Source organism: Amblyomma mixtum, chromosome 7, assembly GCF_055824585.1.
Source record: "Amblyomma mixtum isolate Tamu chromosome 7, ASM5582458v1, whole genome shotgun sequence".
NCBI classification, from domain to species: Eukaryota; Metazoa; Arthropoda; class Arachnida; order Ixodida; family Ixodidae; genus Amblyomma; species Amblyomma mixtum.
Genome location: NC_143018.1, coordinates 11,123,638 through 11,147,260, shown reverse-complemented (window position 1 = coordinate 11,147,260; position 23,623 = coordinate 11,123,638). Strand labels below are relative to the sequence as shown.

The 23,623-nt window shown below is 47.3% G+C and overlaps 1 protein-coding gene across 3 annotated transcripts in view; it reads right to left on the bottom strand.

Moving 5' to 3' along the window:
• mon2 (Mon2 homolog, regulator of endosome-to-Golgi trafficking) overlaps positions 1-23,623 on the bottom strand; it is a 235,386-nt gene that overhangs the window by 5,828 nt on the left and 205,935 nt on the right. For all 3 annotated transcript variants that reach the window (XM_089551686.1, XM_089551688.1, XM_089551687.1), the window contains 3 exons: positions 5,537-5,597; positions 3,604-3,730; positions 2,308-2,459 (listed from right to left, as the gene is read on the bottom strand). In XM_089551686.1, the coding sequence (XP_089407812.1) occupies positions 2,308-2,459; positions 3,604-3,730; positions 5,537-5,597 (340 nt within the window). The remainder of the gene's footprint in view (positions 1-2,307; positions 2,460-3,603; positions 3,731-5,536; positions 5,598-23,623) is intronic.

Sequence of the window (23,623 nt, the reverse complement as noted above, 5' to 3'; positions counted from 1 at the left end):
GTGTCACACTGCTACATATCTCATCAGTGGTCTCTAATCTCCTGCCCTTCAAATGAGCCTTCGAATTTGCTTAGAGGTGGCATGGAGATATATCTGGCCTGCAGGGCAGATAAAAAGACAAAGGAAGGGCCAAGCTTCTCCAAAAACCTGCACTTCAAGAATGGCCAAGTGTACAACTCTACTGTTCTCATTGTGGTATAACCACGGCACACTACCTAATAAGGGAGTAATTACTCATTTTGTAACAAATCTACTCCACCTTGGGGGATTCCCCTAAACATTTGACCGGCACACTACCTATTTCAATGGTCTCCCATTCTTATTCAAGCACATAAAAATGAGTGATAGCTCTTGCACCCTCAAGCCTATGGCTAAATGAGTTGCCAGTGGACCAGTGGTCTCAGAGGTTATAAATGGACAGATACTTTCCGGACGGATCTCGCACTTTAAGGTCAAAAGGCACCAGCCATCACTGTTGCTAAAAAGGCACCAGAAGATTAGAGTGCTTAGATGATATGTAAAACTAAAATGTATGAACTGAAAACAATTGGAGGAAAAGGTTGGATGATGGGGTGTTTAATGACCTGAAGCGACTCAGGCTATGAGGGACGCTGTAGTGAAGGGCTCCGGAAATTTCGAACATATGGGGTTCTTGAACGTGCACTGACATCGTGCAGTACATGGGCCTCTACAATTTCGCCTCCATCGAAATTCAACCGCCGAGGCCGGGATCGAACCCGCATCTTTTGGGTCAGCAGCCGAGCGCCATAACCACTGAGCCGCCGCGGTGGCTAGTCGAGGAAAAGGCTTTGTGCTATTAGTAGGTGTCAAATGGCTTCCACATGAGGAAGCCATAGTTTCACTAAATCTAAAGCAAGGCTGCAGCTTCCGCAATGTTCTGGCCTGAAGTGACAGTAAAAAATACACCATCTTCGTTGTTAATAGAAAGCACCACAGTCGCAATTAATTCATGCAAGACTTTTTGAAAAGCGCACAATGAGGCATGCCACACTGCACTTAAGAGTCTATAGTATCTGGCTACCACACATTGCACCAGGTGGAGCCATGTGCACTGAATGATAGTAACACAAGGTGGCTAATGCACAAAGCTTGTAGCACAGAATCTGCGCAGGACTGGCGAAGAAAAAAAACAAACAAATTTGCAGAAAAATAACATGGTGCGCAGACAAACTGCAAGATATGAAGAGAAAATTTTAGTTTTAAAGTCTTCCTGAAATGCTGCATGGTGGTATAAGACACAGGTATTTGCTTTTGTGCCTATAACAAAAACACACCCTGGATGTGAGGTATGCTGTAATGGAGGGCTGAGGATTAATTTCAACCACAAGGAGCTCTTCAGAGAGCACTGACTCTTGGGTACACTGAGCACTTTTTTTTTTGCCATAGCAGAGCTGAAATAGGTCGCTGCGGCCAGGAACCAACATGTGTAGGATGTCATATCTGTTCAGTCATCATGGAATGTGCACTTTGTAAAACTTCACCATTTCCGTCACCTTCTTCCATGCCCCTCACACATCAAGAATGTAACTGCACCAGAGCACTTGGGTCGATTAAGATCATAGGCAACGAGTGCATTTGTAAATGACAAGCACAAACCCATTCCTCACCGTGTGACCTTTATCAACACAAGTGCTTAATCTTCCAGGTCACCTATGCAGCCAGATGCGTGCCGCCCAACCCAACTATAAACATGCATTTTGCTATACCGCCTAACTTAGTCACCATGCTGTTGCTCTGCTTATGATGTATCTTAAAACTGCTCACTTTGTACTAGGAGGTACCCCAGATAAGTTCTTAAATTTGGGACCTCCTAAGGTATTGCACAGTATGTACTAATTTAGCACATGATAATAACAGTGAATAAACAATTACCTGCCCAACAACTTTCTCCCTCAAAGGGGTTCACAAGGCACCAACCTTTTTGTAACACACTTTTTTTTTAACGTGCATGTGTTAGTGGACAGTGCTTGTGTTGGAATAGCTGGTGCGATTGGCCTGTGTAGTTGCCCGCCTGAAATTATAATCATTGAGACAGAAATCCATTTATATTTTGAAAACTACATAGATGCTCAATCAAAACAAAGGTCTATACCAATATATGCCTGATACTAACATCACACCACGAAACCTGCACCATCAGGATTCACTTTCACGTAGGTGCTGTGCACAAGGCTCCCACAGTGGAGATCAAAGGCCTAGTAAATGTCTGAATGACTGGTCAGAACGTAATACATTTCCACCACAGTTGCCACCTATATCAGGCATTTTACGCCTAGAAGAACACACCTCCTGAAATCGGTGAAGCAGTGAAGTAACGGCTAGACGGTTGACAACACCACCCTCGGGCAGCACAATGCCCCCAAGGAACGAGAACTGCAGCAGAGTCTCGAAGCATGCCTTGGCAAACTCCTCACGCAGCTTCCGTGTGGACTCAGTGTCTGCAAAAAAATAAAAAGCAAAAAAAGTGGAAACAGTGAGCCAGGAATGCTACACCGACCGTTCAAAGCAACCCTTTTATAGCTACACTAAAAAGGAGTTTCCCCAATGTGTTCAGGGGGATACCCCAAGTTGGGAGTAGATTTGAAAATAAGAGAGTGTTAACTCATTAGCGAATCTCCCAGGCACAGCCATACAGCTGCAAAGGAAAGCTGGTTTTCCTCTGTAGCTGTATGGCGGTGCTTGGGGGATCCCCCCAGACACAATGGGTTAACACCATTCAAAGCATGAGTGGCTGATCGATTTGGCCTCCCCCTGCCATCTGCTAGCTTTTCTGGTTAGCCTACTAGTTGGTAGAGCTACTGCCCGGATAGGTAACGGTCCCGTGTTCGACGTCCAGGCCAGGATGAATTTTTCCTCAACTGTGTTGCTCCTGTGGATGCTGTACAGCTTTCCTCCATAGCCGTACGACTACACTTGAGTGGATGCTAACTCCCTTATGTAAAGTTCTGTAGAAAGTCTGGAGCCCACAGCACAGCACATGAGGCAGTGGCATCAGCACTTGTTTCGTCCTCAGGTCATGCGTTTTTAATAATAAAAGAAAGACCTATGAAAAAAAAAAAGCGATTCTGCATTCACAGCAGAGTTTTGAAAATGATAACAGGACTGGAAATATAAAGGTACATAAACCTGCTTTATATTCACTGTAAAAACATGAAAGAAGTCTTCAATGCATGGCAGAATGCATGGGGAAATTTCAGATATTCTGAATTTTGATGTCTGTAGCCTTTACAAGGAAGTAAATATAGCTTCTCAGCCATACTCCTTGGGTGAATGGCATAGAGCCAGGAATTAATTTTTTTTTTTTCCGTAAGATGGGAGTATGGATGTAGAGGGGGTATTAAGATGGAAGCTGAAGCATGAGTTGATGTTGAGACCATCAGGACAACAGCACAAAAACAACAAATATGCTCATTCTTTGCGCCCAATGCTACTTGTGCCATCTAGTGGCTGCCTTGTGTATTGCGATTACTTTGCCATCTATCCAACAGATGGCGCTACTTGCCATTCCCATTAATTTGTGACCAATCCAAAAGATGGCGCTACTTGTCCATGGTAAGCAGTAAGCACAACTACAGCACTTACCCACGGGTGTGCTGCTTGTTGCCGAGTGAATGGAACCTTTGTTGAGGAGCGCGACAATCTTGAGCACAAACTCTTTCGGCACGTGGCTTGAATGCGGCAAGATACATTCTCTTATGAGTTGTACTACCTGCAAAGTGGATGCATGACTGCAGTTGCACATTATCATGCACATGTAGAAATTTCACAGCTTCATACCAACGAATAAATGTGTGCTGGTGTTCTCTCAATACCTTCAGATGCTTTTCAGCTGCAAACACACTTAAATCTTTACAAGCCGGGTTATGTATACTGCAGGAAATGCAAGGCCTACCCCGCTCACATCCAGTTAAAACCCTACTGTGCCATCTACAGCCGTCCAATCCAAGTAAACGCCCATATCTCACTTCCCCACTTCATGTTCTAACAGCCTAAGCTGCAGCTCGCTTCTTGTGGTAAACACTGTTACAAATGTTCCATCCAAGTCCACTCCCTCTCTGCTTCATTTGCTAAGGCATTATTAACTCAAGTTGTCTAACACTCACGCTCACTCTAGTGTCTATTAATGTCATTTTTATCGCTCTTTACAGCTTGTTCCACAGTCCTTAACCTATTTTCAAGCTTCTTCAAGCAACACACTAAAAATGTTACACAAAAGACCAGTGTATACTTATTCCAAGCACAAACACAGAGAAGTAAATGTGACTATCTTCCTGTTCAAATCAAATCAAATCAAATCAGTCTTAATCACATGGCTAGTTAAAAAGATATACGCAAATCGTCTGGGCCCTTAGCCTTCTCGGCTAGACTTGGGCCCATGAAAGAAATGCAAAAATAGTTATAGCGAGAAAACTCAGTATTATACATCAAATTCACGTATAACTGTTATGCAGTAGCTGTACAAAAAAGAAAAGCGGAATACTTAAGAAATTACACAATAGTTACGAGAACAAAAACTGACATGCATGTAAGAAAAACAGTTTTATAATGGAGTTGAATATTGGCTGCTTCGGAAAAATTTTTGCATTGCCACAAGCAAGATGAAAACAAATTTCAATTATTGATAGCCAAAGAAAAGTTTTTCTATGATGTTAATGCAACACTACTTATGAATTCCAAATTTCATGGGAATCTATAGATGCATTAATAGCGTTTTTCTCAATACTTTTCTCATATTATTTATCAGAATAATTCAGAATATCAGAATAATTCTCTTACGTAAGAATTATGTGCTATAACTGTAGCTACCCTGAGAAGAATTCATTAATTTCCTTGAAACCCCATGTGCACTCAGGTTCTCTAATGTAAGTATAAATTACAACAGTCATATCTGTGTCAAAATGCACAGCTGTGAGCTACACATGTGTGCTGCAAGTGCCCTAAATTAAGAGACATAAGTGCGATATTTCAGTAGTTAATGAAAAAAAAGGAAGCAAGTGGTCGACCAGTCCATTAGCATTCTCATTTGCACCCAAGAGTCGAAGCACCTCAAGTACAATTTCAGTTTAACATTTACGCGCAGCAAAAGCACAACACGTGTGCACTGACGTCACTAGGTGAGAATGTACTGCTCTACAACGCAGGTCCTGGCATCTTCGTGGACATGCAGCAAGGGCACATGGAGATAGCAAGCAAATTCACAGCGCTAACTCGGGAGTCTACGCGATGCTCTAGCCGGGGCAACGTTCTCACGCGAATGCTTGGAATGTGCAGCTGCCTGACATCTATGCCATGTAGCAATATACCACAGGCAGTCCTTTTCGCCGCTGTGAGTGCTATGGGTGGCAACTGCAGTGTAAGCATCGAAGTGGGCGAGATTAATGATGCAGAGATGAGATGAAGACGTGAGTGCGCTAAGCAGTGACTCAATACCACAATGTTGCAGTGCAAAACCAATGCGCCTTCACAGCAACCCTTTGCAAGCTGTATAATACTAAAAGAAAAAAAAAAATCAAACCTTGCAGTCCAGCATTTCGTCACACTGTTGGTCCTCCAGGCTCTGGGTAGGCGGAGGGTTGCTGCAATGCGATTTTTCATGACTATATGAAACAAGCATGTGCCTCTAGTTCTGTGACTGCCCTTTTAACAGCATGCATGTAAAGATGTCAAGTGATAACTAATCAAAACTTTCCAATGCAAAAGAAGGAAAACAAATTGTTTAAATATAATTATTTCATGAATAAACACACTTCAGGAGCCAACAGCACACGCCATAATTTCTGCATGTGATCAGAAATACCATTTGCACGGGGATTAAGAAAGAGCACTTCATATCAATCTTTGCCAAGAAAGACAGCAACTACTGCAAGGCGTGATCACAGCGAAGCAACAGCAACACACAGCTGCTCTTGCTCAATGCATGGTGAGTAAACAGGCAATGACCCCGCCTGACATTACACGATGCCGACACCTTCAAGTTTCCAACCATTGTTCTCAGTGTTCTCGAGCAAGCCTCCAGATGTCGCCACGCTGCCTGCCTTTCCTCTCATTCCGCTCGACAATGTCACGGTTAAACAAAAGTCAGCACAGCATCTTCCGGCGGCGAAGCTGCTACTAATCACATCATGCTGGCTCTCATTGCTGCGTAACCTTTCCCCAGCTGACTGCGTGTTTCGTGCGGCCGTTAACCGCGAGGGCTCTGACACGAGAGGCACTGCACTGACCCCACAGTTTTAGCTGAAGGTCTCACAAGACTGTGCAACAAACATCGGGTCGAGCAGAGAAGACAATGGTATTTCCGCTGCTCTCCCATTCTTCCTCATTAAAATATGGGTTCAACATGAGTCACAAATCACAAGGTGATGACAGGTCAGCGAACCTGTGTCAGCCACAGGGGCTGGAAGGAGAAGGGCGCTAACTCGTGAGGAATCTGTGCAACACATCTTCGCAGCATGCCGCTGAACCAGAACACGCACACAGACTATGCACTCATCCGGCAATGTCATTACTGAACTGCCGCACACACCACAAGTACAACGAGGGAAGCAATGCGCGATATTGTTCGCCATGTGCTCAATGGCTGTGATACAACGTCAGCAGGAAAATTTGAGCCAAGCCAGCTCTGACCTTTCTCCAACAATCCATATTTTCTTCGAGCTCAGCATGAAGTCAGCTAAGGAACCATCGTGGAAAAATCCCAAAACAAAATGAAATTCCTTGTTTTGCCGTTCCTTGAAAATGGCGTCTGTCTACACGGCACTAAAATCAATCATCAAAACAGCGTGCCAATGCAAAGTAACATTAAGTCTTAGAGATAATGCAGCAAACGGCACATTTTGCAATGAAAAAAGCATTGCCGGTAGCTCTGGCTCTGTTCTTTTATCAATGACTTTATAGCTTTTCCAAGTGCAAAAACAAACTAGTGCAACATGCTCGCAATCCCTGACATATTAAAAGACTATAAGTCATCATATATGCTGGTGCGAATGGAGAGTTTCTTGAACTGACGCTTAAAAAAAAAAACTGAGCATCACAACGTCAGAGATGGTGTCGCAAGATTTTCTACGCGCTGCAAATATCAAACAATGCACTCAATCCTGACATATAGTACAGATCATAGTTTTGCAGCCTTAAAGGAGCACTGAAGAGGATTCTGAGCTCGTCTTTTTAACGCAGGAACTCTATTTACACTCTCGGAGCATATATTCTTGTTTTGTGCGGCCAATGTGTCTATTAAATCAAATTAAATGCCCCGGCTCCCACCTTTTTTTTTTTTTTTAAGTGACCTCCGAAAAGAGGAATCAGCCAACGTGTGGAGTGCATTTCAACCAGTTGCGTGGTGTCTTGCCACTCTGCCATGGGCAGAGTGATAAGCAGTAATATTCTGCCAATTACGCCGAGTGATTGACAAAAGCAAAGAGTTCAGGCGCATTTTTATTTCCGTAGGCCTAATTTGCAGATATGTAGTCTGCGACTGATACTATTTATATTCACGGAAAAGTGAAGCCACCACACGACTGGCTGAAAGGAACTCGACGCATTGGTTGACTCCTCCTACTCTTGGAGGCCAGACAAAGAAAGGAACGGGAGCCGGGACGTTTAATCTGATTTAATAGGGAAACCAGCCGCACAGGACAATCATTAGAAGTTTCTAAGAATGCTCGGAGCGTGTAGGTCGAGTTCCCACAATAAAAAGACGAGCTCAGACTCTTCTTTACTGCACCTTTAGGCCCCGAACCGAAACCTCAAAGAAAGAACTAAGAAACTTGGGTACAGAAAGACACATGAAGCAACTCGCAGAGGAAAAACAAAACAAAAAAGAAAAGAAACGCAGAGCTTGCTGCACTTCCATGAAATTTGTTACAACGTGCAATGTATTCTGGAAAGAATTTATATAAACACTGCCTCTGGCCTATCTGTATCAATAATTATAGAAAAAATTGAAGGGGAGACTTAAGCTCTTAATTAAGGGTATGACGCGACAGCTTAATGGATTAAGCCCATATATGCAGAAGGTCACACTTTACTTTACATTCATAGATCTCTGGCAATCCCCATTCCAGTCTTGGCGCAGTGGTTAAGCGACGCGCCCCTGCCCTGCGATGGCAGGTGCTACCAGCAGTGGGCCTTGTGGAGCCCCGGTTGCTCTTCCCTGTTGACCAATCATTAATTTAACTGCCACCTGCCACGATGAGGTTAATTTGGTTTGGTTTGATTTATGGGGTTTGACGTCCCAAAGCGACTCAGGCTATGAGAGACGCCGTAGTGGAGGGCTCCGGAAATTTCCACCACCTGGGGTTCTTTAACGTGCACTGACATCGCACAGTGCACGGACCTCTAGAATTTCGCCTCCATAGAAATTTGACCGCCGCGGATCGAACCCGAGCCTTTCGGGTCAGCAGCCGAGCACCATAACCACTGAGCCACCGTGGCGGTCCCACGGTGAGGTTGTAATGATGCCGCAAAGTGCAAAGTCACGTGACCTAGGTGGCCCACCTGCCTCTTAGGTAGCTCTCTATGGGCCACCTGCCAGAGCCAAAGGAAAGTTTCGAGCGCTAACTACCATTTCATTGCCAATGATATTTCATTACAATGGTGCTTCAAATTTCAGCGTTACTGAGCGGTTCTAACGGGGCAAAGAGGCAACCTGATGCCAACTTCCACAGAAGATTTATTTGTCAGACTATTTGCATATCTGACACTAGATATGTTTTGGTTTGGTTTGGTTTGGTTTGGTTTGGTTTGGTTTATTGGGGTTTAACATCCCAAAGCAACTCAGGCTATGAGGGACGCTGTAGTGAAGGGCTCCGGAAATTTCAACCACCTGGGGTTCTTTAACATGCACTGACATCGCACAGCACACGGGTCTCTAGAATTTCACCTTCATCAAAACTCAGCCGCTGCGGCCGGGACCGAACCCGCGTCATTCGGGTCAGCAGCCGAGCGCCGTAACCACTGAGCCACCGCGGCGGGGCACTAAATATGTAATTAAATGCACAGTTTTTTTATTGCAGAGATTCTTCTGTGTTGCCTGCCAATGTTCTGCTGACTGCTTTTTTGCTGATCAATTTACTGTGACAATACAAACTTTCAAAACTCACAAGGAGCTCTGGAGTTCCACATTTGGTTTCCTCATGCTGCAAGTGCCTTATTGGTCGAGCCTAATCATAGACTCCAAAGCATGCACGCACCACAGAAAAACCGACAGATTGTAATCACTTTGATATCAATACCTTTTCATAATAAATTGGTAAATTGGTTTTTGAGGAAAGGAAATGGCTAAGGGAAGGGAGGAAGGTGGGAGTTAAAGAAGAAAGAGAGTGAAAGAAGAAAGGTAGTGGAGGTCCCTGGAAGACCACCTGGGGATCTTTAACTTGCACTGACATCACACAGCACATGGGCTGTGTGATGTCAGTGCACATATTAATACCCAATACCCAATGTGCTTTTATACCTTATCTTGCCATTTGCCAACCTACTTTTTGTCTTGGTGCTTAATTTTAGCAAAAAGTGATTCTTATACCTGGAACGCACAGATTTATAAATTTCTTTCTATCATCGGGAGGACAGTTCCAATGACTGGAGGCGTCTACAGTAGATGGCGCCACCAGACAGTGTCACACAGCGAGTACTGTGTTGAAAATATTGGCCGCGATGCAGATGCAGCTCGTGTGCAAGAAACTATTCAGCAGTCGCAAGCTTGTCCCCTTGACTGCAGTATTTTTCTTGCAAAAAAAAAAAAAGAGATACATACTCAAGAACATTGGAACTGCACCAACACTCATTGCAGAATAGCGACTTTCCCTCATAACTTGAATACCATGAAGGGAAGGCAGATCGTTGTGCAACCCTGCTTGCGCAGGGTGAAATATTAGCGCACTACTGGCGCTGCGTATGGTGTACGCGTGCACTGCCTCCGAGATGCATGAGTAAGCACTCGCTACGCAAGTACTCGATTAAAAAAAGTTACTACGAAAGCTATTACGGATACCTGCACATAGTGTTCTCCACTGCAGTCAGACAGCGCAATGGTAGACGTATGCTAACGATTGTCAGCCACGTCAGCTGCGCCTCATTATAAGCATGCTATTGTAATCTACAATGCCTCCGTTGGTCACGTACAGCCGATCAAGATAGCTGGTCTCGACTAAGCTTGAGTTAAAGAGAAATTGAATGTTCGATCATTCACAAAACACACAAGCTCCGTCAAAATGGGAAAACTACTGGAGACAACACTGGTACTTGCTTGAACTAATCCTGCAAGGAGACACCTTGCGCGGCATTCACTAAACCAGCATGGTTAAGCCAGATGATGGTTAAGATGAGAGAAGTGGCTAGGCAACTTCTTTCTTGATAAATGCCGCACAATGCTCACCCACCAGGGTTCCGACCACGACGTTGCACACGAGAAGCAGAGGGCATGGTCTAAAAGCTCTGGACATTCCTTGGTAGCTTCCAGATGCAAGAATCCACGCCGCGGTGGCGCAGTGATGTTATGGCGCTCGGCTGCTGACCCGAAGACGCGGGTTCGATCCCGGCCGCGGCGGTCGCATATCGATGGAGGCGAAATGCTAGAGGCCCGCGTACTGTGCAATATGTCAATGCACGTTAAAGATCCCCAGGTGGCCGAAATTATTAAGGCGAAAGCCTTTAATGCCTCATCGTTGTAAGCAGCAGCTGTCGACAGAAAATGTCACGCTTTTCAATTGGTCGAAAGGGCCGTGACGTCACAGCGCGCGAATTTCAAACGGGGCCAATTGTACTTTGCCTAGTAACCATGCAACCAATTGAAGGGATAGTACAGTGATGCTCCAAGTAAGTGGGACTGAGCTTAGTTAATTGCTTAATTACCCAATTAGCCTAATTAACTTTTCTAGTCAGGTCATATAAATAAATAAAACGGAGTAGGAAATCGGTCGAGCTCGGGAATCGAACCCCGGACTTCGGCGTGCGAGACGAGCATGCTATCCACTTCGCCATGCCAGCTCGATGGTTTGGAATGAACAAAGGCGCGTTTGTAATGAATACGGTGTCTTCGCTCACTACCATCCTGCTCCCTTCCCTTCCGGAGAGGTTTAGGTGTCCACCGAGATATGAGAGACAGATACATTTCCTTTCCTCAAAAACCAATTTACCAACGAGCGAGGCGTAGAACCGAATGGGCAATGACGTTCTATGGACTCCCTGGCAGCGTTGCAAGATGCTGTCGCGTTCCACTCAGGCGAAGCTTAACATCTTAACCACACATCAGTGACCACACTTAGCTAAAAAAAGTGCCACCTGAATTTTGATGGGTGTTGATCGCGATATGTGAGACAGTTACTGCGTAATTGCCTTTCCTCAAATACAATTTTCATTTCCTTCATTACGGGTCCTCTTTGTCTTTCACTCACACTTCCTCCCTTCCTCTACGGTGCGGTTCAGGTGTCCACCGAGATGACAGAGAATTACTGCGCCATTTCCTTTCCTCAAAACGCGTTGCTTTCAAAGGGCGAGGCATCGCGCCGAACGGGTGGTGGCGTTCCGTGGACTCCCTAGCAGCGCTACAACACGCTGTCGCGTTCCACTCCTAAAGGCGAAGCTTAAGCGTCAGTAATTAGCAATTAATTAGTATTCAGGCATTAATCAATAATCAATCATTAATTAGTGATTTGTCATCACTTAGTAATTAGTACTCAATTTTATGTGACGCCACCAGTGCCACAGAAGCAGCGAAAGTGGTGCGGAAAACGCTTTCGCCTCTACGCACTTTAGACAGTCAAAGTGCCCCCTGAATTATTCCGGAGCCCTCCACTACGGCACCTCTTTCTCTCTTTCATTGCCAACTTCCCCTCTTTCCTTACGGCGGGCGCGGGTCGGGTGTCCACTAGGATATGAGAGACAGATACAGCGCCATTTCCTTTCCTCAAAATAAAAAAAAAACAACCAACAGGTTTAGTTGGTTTATTGGAGTTTAACGTCCCAAAGCGACTCAGGCTATCAGGGACGCTGTAGTGAAGGGCTCCGGAAATTTCTACCACCTGGGTTTTTTGGCCTTTTGGCTAAGATCAAAGTGTAGTACAACCAACAGGGTAAGCTTAATCAATTTCTATATCCTTCCTTTGGTCTCAACGCAATGCTCGCAACGCGCGCGGGCTTGCACACAGTATAAGGCCGACAAGCCACGACATCCAAGTAACCTTCCGCGGCGCCGGACTCGGGTTCGCTTGCACGAACAAGACCTCCAACAACCTTTAGCGGGGCTGCGAAGAAGTGCGTCATCCGCCACCTCATGCGACATCATCGCCGCCCTGCGTTGCTGCTTCGCGCATATGTGCGAAGGTCATTAGCCAGTCGTTGTGCGTCGCAGCCACTACCATGCGCTTTCAGAGTTGCGCTTCGCGAAAAAAACAAGGGGGCGAAGCATTTGTCGGAATGTCGCCGCGTTGCACTCCCGCGCGCGACACGCAGCCCACACACACAGCCTGCGTCGCCTCGGAATACAGCCAGAGCGTCGAACAATGGAGCCGCGCTGTCGCGTGTTGGCTCGCGTTATAATAGTCATCGATCCCGCCCACGCGCAACTACCACATCTGCTAAGACATCGATCCCACCCACACACCACTTGGTGTTAACTATAGTACACCTGTTAGGAGAGAGAACGCGCCGTTGCGCTAAAAACATGCCCTTATATGGTATACGGTATGTGAGGTTTTACGTTCCAAATCGACTCGGGCTATGGGGGACGCCGTAGTGAAGGGATCCGGAATAATTTCGACCACCTGGGGTTCTTTGACGTGCACTGACATCGCACAGTACACGGGCCTCTAGAATTTCGCCCCCGTCGAAATGAGACCGCCGTAGCAGATACCGAACCCGCGTCCTTCGGGTCAGCATCCGAGCATCATAGCCACTGAGCTACAGAGGTGGTGCATCAAGAAAAGGAAATGGGGTGGCTTGTACAGTCAGGCCGAAATGAAACGCGAACACGCATATGGCATACATTTCTGCTTTGCAGCGAGATATTTCTTTACAACCTATTTTCGATTATGCATTTCAGTAGGCCCTTTACCCAGACACATGAATCAGGCTAGTCGTACACTTCAGCTGAAGGTAGGCAGGTAAAATATTTTTCTTTCTTGACATGCTCTGTTCGCGTTTCATTCCGGCCTGACTGTACATGGTACACAAGGTCCAACGTCCCAAGCGGCTGTACGTGGGCTGCGAGGGACAGCACAGTGGAAGTTTCCGGGGTTTATTTCGACCACCCGATGTCCCTTTAACGCTGGACATCGCGCAGCACATGGGCGATTTCGCATTTCGCACCCATTGACCGCGTCGGCGTTGTGTTCCCTTCTTCAGCGAGACGCCAGGCGAAGCGGCCGGGACGCCGCCGAGATAAGAGAACACGCGGCTAATGGAACAAAAATGAGAGCAAAGAAAGCTGACCCTCCGGTGCGTTTACGTTGACCACAATGAAAACAAGACAGAGAGAAAAAAAGAAAGGTTCCATAGTTTACGTATACGAAACAGGTGGCGCAGCGATCGTGTTGTGGAAAATCACGAGCCGACTCCAACCTTCACGGGCAATCGTACGGGCGCCGGTTTGTACGCAAAATGAGTCAAGCATAGGGCGTGGCGATGGCGGACATTGTAATTACGATTGGCAGTGCGCCGGAGGACGCCAAAAACTTCCTCTTTGAGGCGCCCACTGGGTTCCGGCGATAAAGAAACATGTTGATAGCAGCCGAGGCGCTCTCCCGTGCAACGATACCGAGGAGCTAAAGCAGTAGCAGGAGTAAAAAGCCGACTCCGCAGGAGCGCAGACAATGGGCCCGGCGTTGTTTTCGTTTTTCAGACCTCGGCCACCTTTTGACTCCCCCGCGCCGCGCGCTCGCGAACTGAGAGAAGTGCTGGGGCGGCTGCTTCAGGCGAGCCGCGCGCGCCGTTCCGCAACAATTCCGGCGCGCGCGAAAAGCCAAAGGCGAGCCCCTGAAACCGCGACCAGTTCCCACCAACACCCCTCCACTGTGCTCAGTACGTGGTGTACAAACCTTGAAAACGTAACCTGCGCAACTGCAGTAGCTTTACGACACCATGAAGAACATTGAAAACTGAATTAGGTCTACGTCAGGTCTCAATATACCCTCAGCTTGGTGAACGTACTTGGACCTTGGTACGACGCGACAACCTTGTAGTTTGTTTAGGGCGACGGGCCCTTACGCACCCTGTGAAGATCCTCCGTGTGCGTGTTCACGGGGGTTTTGTGCGCATGTGCTTCGCTTGGCCTACTACACCCTAGTCTGGAGTAGCCTGCCGGGTGCGCAACCGGGCTAACATCTCCTGTGATCACTCAAGATTGCCGCCGCCTCCTCACTGCACGCTTAGTGTCTGCGAAGGTCCCGAAGGATTCGCAGCGGTAGAGGTCAATTTCGCACAGGCCTAAGCGACCAACGGTAATAATCGATACCGCTACACAAACTATTGTTAAGGTTTTATGGGATTTAACATCCTAAAGCGAAGGCTTTGAGGGAACGCTACAGTGGAGGGCTCCGGATACGCTGGTATCGCACAGTACACGGGTATACGGAGCTCTCCACTACAGCGTCCCCTCAAAGGCCTGAGTCGTCCTAAAGCGACTCAGGCCTTTGGGGGGACGCTGTAGTGGAGGGCTCCGGATACGCTAGCATCGCACAGTACAAGGGCCTCTAACCTTTTGCCTCCATCGAAATAAACCCTATTGCGCCTGCAACTATTTCTTGCTACTACTATTACTACGACCGCTGAGCCGAACGCTGCAAACCCAAGGAAGCCTCGCTGATGCAGGTACCGCTGCATAGGAGTGCAACGGCAGCGGCAACCACGCGGCAGAAATTCGCAAGGTTGGAAAGAAACGTTCGCAAGGAATTTTGAACAGCCGGCAGAGGGCCGACGCATGCCCCGAAGGCAATGCACCGCTGAAGACCCTGCTGCGTCAATGCGTGTTTAGCAAGAATGCAAACAATAGAAATTCCGATTTCTCTAGAGGCGTTATACGTCACAGACAGCTCGGAGACGCTAGCTGGGATGCCTCAAGAACACGCGAACCCCGCTGACGGTGGTGACAATTATGCAATTTTGGTTCCCAGAAGCGATTTCAGGCCAGTGACGCAAATTCAAGCCGCAGGTGGCCGCATGCTTCGGAATGCGGGCTAAGAAACCGTAAGATGCTACTGCCCGGCGTGGAAGACCAGGGTAACATCTAGCCGACGCTACAGCTCTAGAGAGCAAAATGGCGCCACCGACAACATACTCGGCGCGCGTGCATCCAGGTTCGTATACTGCTGGCGGCCTCTGGTGGCCAACAGGATAACCACCAATGCGCTCACGCCTCGTCCTTTGCTGTGCATATTTTCGCTAGTGGGACATTATGAGCCCCATTACCCTGAAAGGGGTTAAAGGAAGTCGCATATGCTTTGTGAGGCGTGTCCTGTGGTCCGTTTCGCTATAGTTACAATATCAAGGAGCACTACGCAATGTCTGCGATTCGAGCCACCAGACGAAGCTTTCACGTATGCACCGACCAGCGTCTCTTTCGAATACGCGGCGTTATCTAACCGTCTATTCGTGGTCTCGTCAACTGCCGCCAACGCGCGTACATTTTTGCTCTTTCAACTGGCCGGAGAATACGCGCAGAATGAAAGAATGGATGAAATACTGAGAGGGCGATTCAGTGAGTGAGTGAATGAAAGAGTCAGAGAGTGAAGGATTAAACGAAGAAATGAACTTTCCACACGCTACGTCATAATCGCTTGCGACCTATACGAGTTATAGGCGAGGTATGCAGCCTCTCGTCGTGTTCTTTAAAAAATACTACTCCGACCCCCAGAACGAATTCTACTTTATCAAAGCCTCCCTTACATTCCTCAGCATAAATTAACCTTACGGGCAAGCGGGGAATGAAACAGCACAACAGCCAAGCTACCGCCCGGCCATACAGACAACCCCGGCAGCTTCGGTTGACACATCGATTGTGCGCACTTTGAAACGCCAAAGGTGCACGTTAAAACATAAGATGGCGCGGTCATTTTCGCAGCGCATTGAAGCCACATTGGGAACAAATTAAAGTCGGCCAATATCGATTGATTACCGGGCGTTCTCAAGACGAAAGGAGTGCACTAATTGAAAAGAAGACCGAAAAAGAGAGGGGCAGGCACCGCCGCCAGAGGCCGTTTTCGTAAAGGCAAAACTGCTCTGGCGTCAGGCGCCTTTAACTGTGTGAATATCACTTGAAGGATAGATCATACCTTCACACAGTAGAAGAAAGCGACCACGGAATGTCTGATGCACCGACGTCATCATCAACGTCAAGTTTGAGAAAAGCGGCTAAAGAAAAAATGTTTCAACTATGACGCCAAATTTTTCGGCATTAAATACGTCTTATGGTGCAATGCACGCAGAAACAGAACCGAAAAAAAAAAAAGAACGAAAATTCGATGCAGCTGTCCTAGGTGTCCGTTCAAAGGGACATCGATGACAAATTGATGTAAGCCTGTATCGACAGATTGGTTGGTTGGTTTATGGAGTTTAACGTCCCAAAGCGACTAAGGCTATGAGAGACGCCGTAGTGGAGGGCTCCGGAAATTTCGACCACCTGGGGTTCTTTAACGTGCACTGACATCGCACAGTACACAGGCCTCTAGAATTTCTCCTCCAAAGAAATTCAACCGCCGCGGCCGGGATCGAACCCGCGTCCTTCGGGTCAGCAGCCGAACACCATAACCACTGAGCCACCGCGGCGGCCAGACAGACTACCGCCTTTAATAACAGAGACGCTATACTTGCACTGAAAACAGCCTTTATAAATATGGTCAATAGACTGTCTATAGACTTCTTATGGGCTCTGTTGTTTTCCTATAGAAATTTCCTTTTGTCTATTCATAGTCTATAGATAAAAGTCTATTAATGTACGACCATAAATCCAAAGATTGTCTATAGACTAGTTTATAAGATTTTTCTATACAAACTCTACATACTTTATAGACAGAAATCTATGGGCAGTCTATAGGCTCTCAAAGAAATTCTTGTTAGGGCTAGGAGCTTTTACGAACAAGAAAAATAAAAAAAAATGAAATACAAGCGTCACCACCACCGGCGTTTCTCGTAAGCAATTTGCTGTGCCTCAGGACGGTTCTTCGTCGCGCGCTAATCCTTGAGGCTATGTTACTCCGCCACTCACTACAAAACTATAATCACGGAGTCATTTTCAGTACTGGCGTCGCAGTTTGAACCGTGTGGCTGGAAAATTTCTCAATCCCATCTTCTAGGTAACAAATGAGTCTTTTGCTACCGGACCAACGCCAACATATCCAGAAAGAGGCCACAGAATCGATGTTCACTAAGAACGAATGTTGAATGGACTATACGCTCCGGTGTTCCTCTAAGCACCCGACAAACGCGCCACAAAGGAACCGCGACCGACACCGTGACGTCGCACGACAGATGGAGCAAAGTTCGACGTCTCCTCGTGCGCGCTCAAGGCGTACATAACCCTAGCGAAATTACGCAATCGCATATCAACGGCGGGGTAGCTGTACAGCTCGCAGCGAGACAAAGGCGTGCTCCTTTACGCGCTCACATCGAGAGAGCACAATTCTCTGTTCACACGCACACACCGCGGCATTCACAGCGCAGCCTCCTCGCCTTGCAGTGCCATCAGCCGCGCAGTATTCTTCCCTGATACAAAGAAGCTTTGGAGTTGGCGCGCCTGCTACGGCGACGTCATTTCGACGTGACGTGTTCGGCAGGGTCTTCCTTAAAAAAGAATGATGTACCGCCTTCCTATAGCTAATTCATTTTGTCTATTCACAGTCTACAGAAAGAAGTGTACTAAAAGTGTATGGCCATGAATCTATAAAATGTCAAAAGGCAGAAGAATTACAGATTGGGCTAGTTGATGTAGATTCATAACGATGATTCAACAGCGCAATTACACACACAGACCAAGAAGGAGGCAAGACACACACACCAGCGTTGAACTTACAGCCGGTTTGGTTTGGTTTATGGGATTTAACGTCCCAAAGCGACTAAGGCTATGAGAGACGCCGTAGTGGAGGGCTCCGGAAATTTCGACCACCTGGGGTTCTTTAACGTGCACTGACATCGCTCAGTACACGGGCCTCTAGAATTTCTCCTCCAAAGAAATTCAACCGCCGCGGCCGGGATTTTTTTATTAGGAAGAAGCACGTCATAATATACACACATGAAAAAACAGCGCACATGCGCAATTTCAACAATCTCCCAGTGCTGGTAAAGGTAAAAGCGCTCTAAAAGCACGTGTGCATCGGCAGAACCGCTATCCACTATGTAGCATATTCATTTCTGCCGTGTATATTATGACGTGCTTCTTCCTAATAAAAAATCAGTTGTAAGTGCAGCGCTGGTGTGTGTGTCTTGTCTCCTTCTTGGTCTGTGTGTGTTTGCGCTGTTGAACCATCATTATGTCAAAAGGCAGACTATTGGATTTCTACTGACCACACTATATGTGACGTCTATAGAAAGTCCACACACCTTATAGACAAAAAGTGTATGGACAGTCTAAGACAGCATAGAGGAATTTTCATAAGGGCAGCCCGTTAACGAACCATTGCGACATCTTCAACGCGGTAGAACAAGCAGCGTATAGGTGATCCATACCGTGAGGGCTGACGCAAAGCGAAAACGACGGACAAAGAACAGATACACACGCCATATATAGGCGCTGACTTCCTACTGGAAGCTTCCCAGACAACCAAGACGAACGGGACACGAGAGGGCTAACCGGCGCATATGCCCCAGAAAAAATTGGCTGTGGCTTAGCTAAGGTCAAGCCTGGATAAGCGAAAAGCTCTCGCTGCTTTTCAGCCAACTCCCAAGCTACTACTTCTGGATCGGTGTTTCTGCACCGTCCGACTGTTGCTTCTTCGTCTCCTTTCATGGCGAGTGTCTGAGCCTGTTCTATGGGCAAATGTGCACTGCGCACGGCTACAGCGAAAGGTCAAACGGTGGCGAGGATGGAAGCCTCTTCTATGGCCGCCGCCGCCGCTCACGCGTTCTCGCAACGCCTTGCGAAAGAACCTTCTCCTCTTGGGACGGCGGCGGCGACCGCGCGGCAGTGGCGAAGGGTAAAATGGTGGCGAGGAGGAGAAGCGGCGACGCTCAGACGACTGCGACGACGTCTGCGCTAGCAGCGGCCACCTGCGCTCCGCGTGACGTCGCTCGGTTTCGCGCATGCGCAGCTGTGGCTAAATTGATCACGGCGCACGCCAGACCCGGTGTTGACGAGCCTAGTGAAGCTTTTCGCTTCAAAAACCGTGAAAGAGAACAACAGGGGAATAAAAAGTTGAATCGCCGGAGAGTCCATCTCTCTTTTGGACAGGGAGACAGAAGGCGTGCTAACATGTTTGCGTTGCAAAGCCGTGATCTGCGCGGCTCCTATTATCCCACGAGTAAACTCATCTCTGCTTTTGGCCACTATTGAGCACTTGTCCAGAAATGGCACAGAGCCACACTGTCTATACAGTGCAAAGCTAGATTACTGCCGCTGTACGTTTTAATGTTCTGTTCGTGCTCACGAAACCTTTCACTGAGGCACCTTCAGGACATACCAACATACTGCCTTCCACCAAAGCGGGATATTATGCACAATGCCCTCCGTACATTTTACACTTTCTTTTTTTTTTTTCTGGTGGTTCACGGTACACTGCAGCTTTTTCGGTCGTTTTTCGGCGGGTAAGGTTCTTTTACATAGGAACATGTATGGGGTTACTACATATGTGTTAAAGATTCTCCCAGGTTGTTTTACAGCGCAGCTGTTAAGCGCCTGTTCGTGGGTTGGGCCGCGTCGCCGCCGTCGGTGTAACCGAGCCAAACCATGTATGAATAAACATTGCAGGGACTGGGATTCGAACCCGCGACGCCGCGAACCGGTCAGCTTCGCTGGTCACTGCACGAGGGCACTAGGCTATCGCCGCAGCCGATCACGCCTCAGGTGAACTATACACTCGCGTTGTGCATTGCGCATCGTCGTCTTCGACAGCTAATACTGCTATCGGATTAATATACACATTCTCGCGCGTTGCGCAATGCACATATTAGTGTTCATCAACTAATACTGCTATCGTACGAATATCGTCACCAGACACAGCAAAGCAAAACGACGAGCCTACATATCTATGCTGATTAGGTGGGGGCATGACTTTTCGAGGACATGCATAGGTTGATAATGCCTCGTTTCACGAGTTTCGAATGAGCGGATTTGTACGGTAGAAGGAGTTTGCTAGCGCGAGATAAATAACCGCAGCATAGGTGGTTGTCCATGAATTTAAAATGGATGTCAAGGAGCCGGATCTCTGGGACAGTGGGCATTTCATGGGCCAGTAGCAACTGGGAAAAACAGCCCTGTACAGTGCCCGAAATACCAGATGCTATCTGCTCTAGGTGCGACGATGAATAGTCAACAAGACAAAGAAAATCGGACACAAATCTAAAGATTCTAAACACAGAGAAATTGGCGAGTCGACGTTGGAGGATCCTGTCGAGATGAGATAAGTACAGGTAACTAAGTACGGGGGCCAAGCAGGACCAGATACATATTCCCTGTCCCTGAATGTGCGGATCACCTTCCCAATTTATAAAAGTGCAACAGAGATAAAACACCAGCACTTCTAAAAAAACTGCCGACCGACAAGACAGAATTATTTCGAAATGCTACTACAATGGCTATCATCCAACTATAGCAAGTAGGTGTCAAACTACTACAGCAAGTAGGTTGTCATGAGGCAATGAGTAACATAAACCTTTCACATCGTTAGAGAAGCTGAGAAGGCTCCTGTCAACAAGCGATTTGAGTGCACCGAGTGCACCGGCGGCATGTGGTGACATATGTAAAAAATATTTCCTAATTTTCACGATAGGTAACGCGTAGGAAGTGTTCGGTCACCGAAGCGAGCTCCATATTATTATTGCCTGGACTGTACACATCACCCCCTGTAATTCTCACTCTTTCTCTCTAAATCAAATTCCCGTGCACGAAGGCCCTTCAAAATAGGCTAGAGAATCCCTATAGACTTCTTATAGACCAGTGCCCTCCTTTTCCTTATTCATAATCAGTAGCCTGTCTATAGACAAAAGTCTACTCAAAGTGTATGGCCATAAATCTAGATTTTAGAAAGGATTTGCCTACAAACGTTAATAGACTTCACGGACAAATGCCGATGAACAGTCTATACAGACTGTCCAAAGAAATTTTTTTAAGGAGGGAATTGCGGGAAAGCTGTTAAACGATTGTATGCGCTCTCGCGATCTCGTTGATAGTTAAAATGTGCGCACAGCGCTCCTAAAAGCTCCCTCCTCGCTTTTCTCCCTTCCTTGCGCGAAGGTGAAGAGAAAAAAAGAAAAACAAGATAGGGTTGAGGTGTTCTTAAGAAACGCCCGTCGACGCGGCGGGGCCAGGAGCAGCAGGTGAGCGCGCGATTTGCACCATACGGAAAAGTTGGCGATGTTGAGCGTACGAGGAAGTCACGCGATCCGACAGGAGAGCTATTTCGAGCGCGCAGCGCCACATTATAAAGTTCATCGCTGCAGCGGCCATTCGGCGTTGCAGCCAGAGATGCAACGCATATGCAACGCAACGTGCGCACTCACGAGCGCAAATACATCAATATGTGTGTTTGCAACCTTTTCTGGTCTGTTTACCCGACGCCATATTAAAGGGAGACTGCGCACAAATTGCAGTTTGCCTGTTTTGACAGGGTACCACGTTCTAATCACAGAGAGACTACTTTTACCGCAAAACAGAGCTTTGATAAGCTAGAAGAGAGAGAGAAAAAAAACGAAATACAGGTGTCGCCATCACCGGCCGATTTCGCAAGTAAAATGTCGACGCCAATTTTCGCGCGGATCCCAGAGGCTACACTAAGCCTAAGGTCACACATGTAACGTGGCGGAGGAAGGCCTTAACACCAACGGTATCATCATCATCATCAGTATGACTGCGCTCACTGCAGGGTAAAGGCCTCTCCCATATGTCTCTCCAACTAACTCTGTCCTTTGCCAGCTGCGGCCACCGTATCCCGGCAAACTTCTTAATCTCATCCGCCCACCTAACTTTCTGCCGCCCCCTGATACGCATGCCTTCTCTTGGAATCCACTCCGTTACACTTGAGGACCAGCGGTTATATTGCCTTCTCATTACATGCCCTGCCCAAGCCCATTTCTTCCTTCTGATTTCGACTACAGGATGTCATTAACCCAAGTTTGTTCCCTCACCCACTCGGCCCGCTTCCGGTCTCCTAACGTTACACCTATCGTTTTTCTTTCCACTGCTCGCTGCGTTGACCGTTAACTTAAGCTGAACCCTCTTTGTTAGCCTCCCCGTTTCTGCACCGTAGGTGTATAGTACCGGTAAGATACAGCAGTTTTATACTTTTCTCTTCAGCGACATTGATAAACTGCCATTCATGGTGTGATGAATGAAGTCGATGATCATTCATGATCGATAAGGATACATCGGGGTAGCTCTGTCAGTGCGCTTAGGTTTCTTCTCCTGGCTTAACGATCAGAATGAACATACCATTTTCTGCAACACAACTCCAAGTGCTGCATTTCACCAATACTGATGACGTGTATTACAATCAGATCAGAAATTTCAGCCCGTTTCCGGACACATAATGACATAATCGTCACTACCACGCACGAATGGCGGCATCAACGGACTTCAGGGATCGAGCTTTTCAAAGCATATTTGTCGCACTGACGTGACACCGCAACCCCGCAAAAGGCGCACGTCTGTCAGGAAATGATTCACATCCGTCATCATTGTCTGCCATCGCCTCATTTGTTTCTAGCCAAGTACGTACGCGAGCGCAGACGCCGATTAAGTAACAGCAAACGAACCGACACGTACAGAGTCGCTCGGAAAGGAAGTACAATACACGTGGGGGCAAAGCCGCCGGCGACAGCTGCGCTATAATGCATCGAGATGTGGCGCATACATTAGCGCCAGCTTTAAAGTACGCCCCACAATGGCCGTACATGGGGCCAATTACGGCTCATTCAGGCGCAACGTTTCAGCGACAAGGACAACGCCTTTTCCTGCTGCCAAGAAGACACGGCTCGTGCACGACGTGCCATCAGTCACCGCGACCACTTTGCATCAATCATACGTACACACGCTTGCATTGCCCCTCTCTCTCTTCCGTGACCGAAGCGTTTCATAAGCGTACACTCCAAAAAGAAAGGATAGGATAGGATAGGATAGGATAGGATAGGATAGGATAGGATAGGATACGATAGGATAGGATGCAATAGGATAGGATAGGATAGGATAGGATCGGATCGGATCGGATCGGATAGGATAGGATAGGATAGGATAGGATAGGATAGGATAGGATAGGATCGGATAGGATAGGATAGGATAAACTTTATTTGCTCTATTTTACTAGTTATTACGGTCGACAGAGGTCGGCGCCCCTATTCCAGGGCACCGCTGAGCTTAGCTGCTCGCTGGGCATGGATGACCAGTTCTTTCTGGAGAACCGGGTTGCCGCTGGACAGCAAACTCTCCCACTGTTCCGCACTCGGATTTTGTATTCTATGGAAAGCCTCG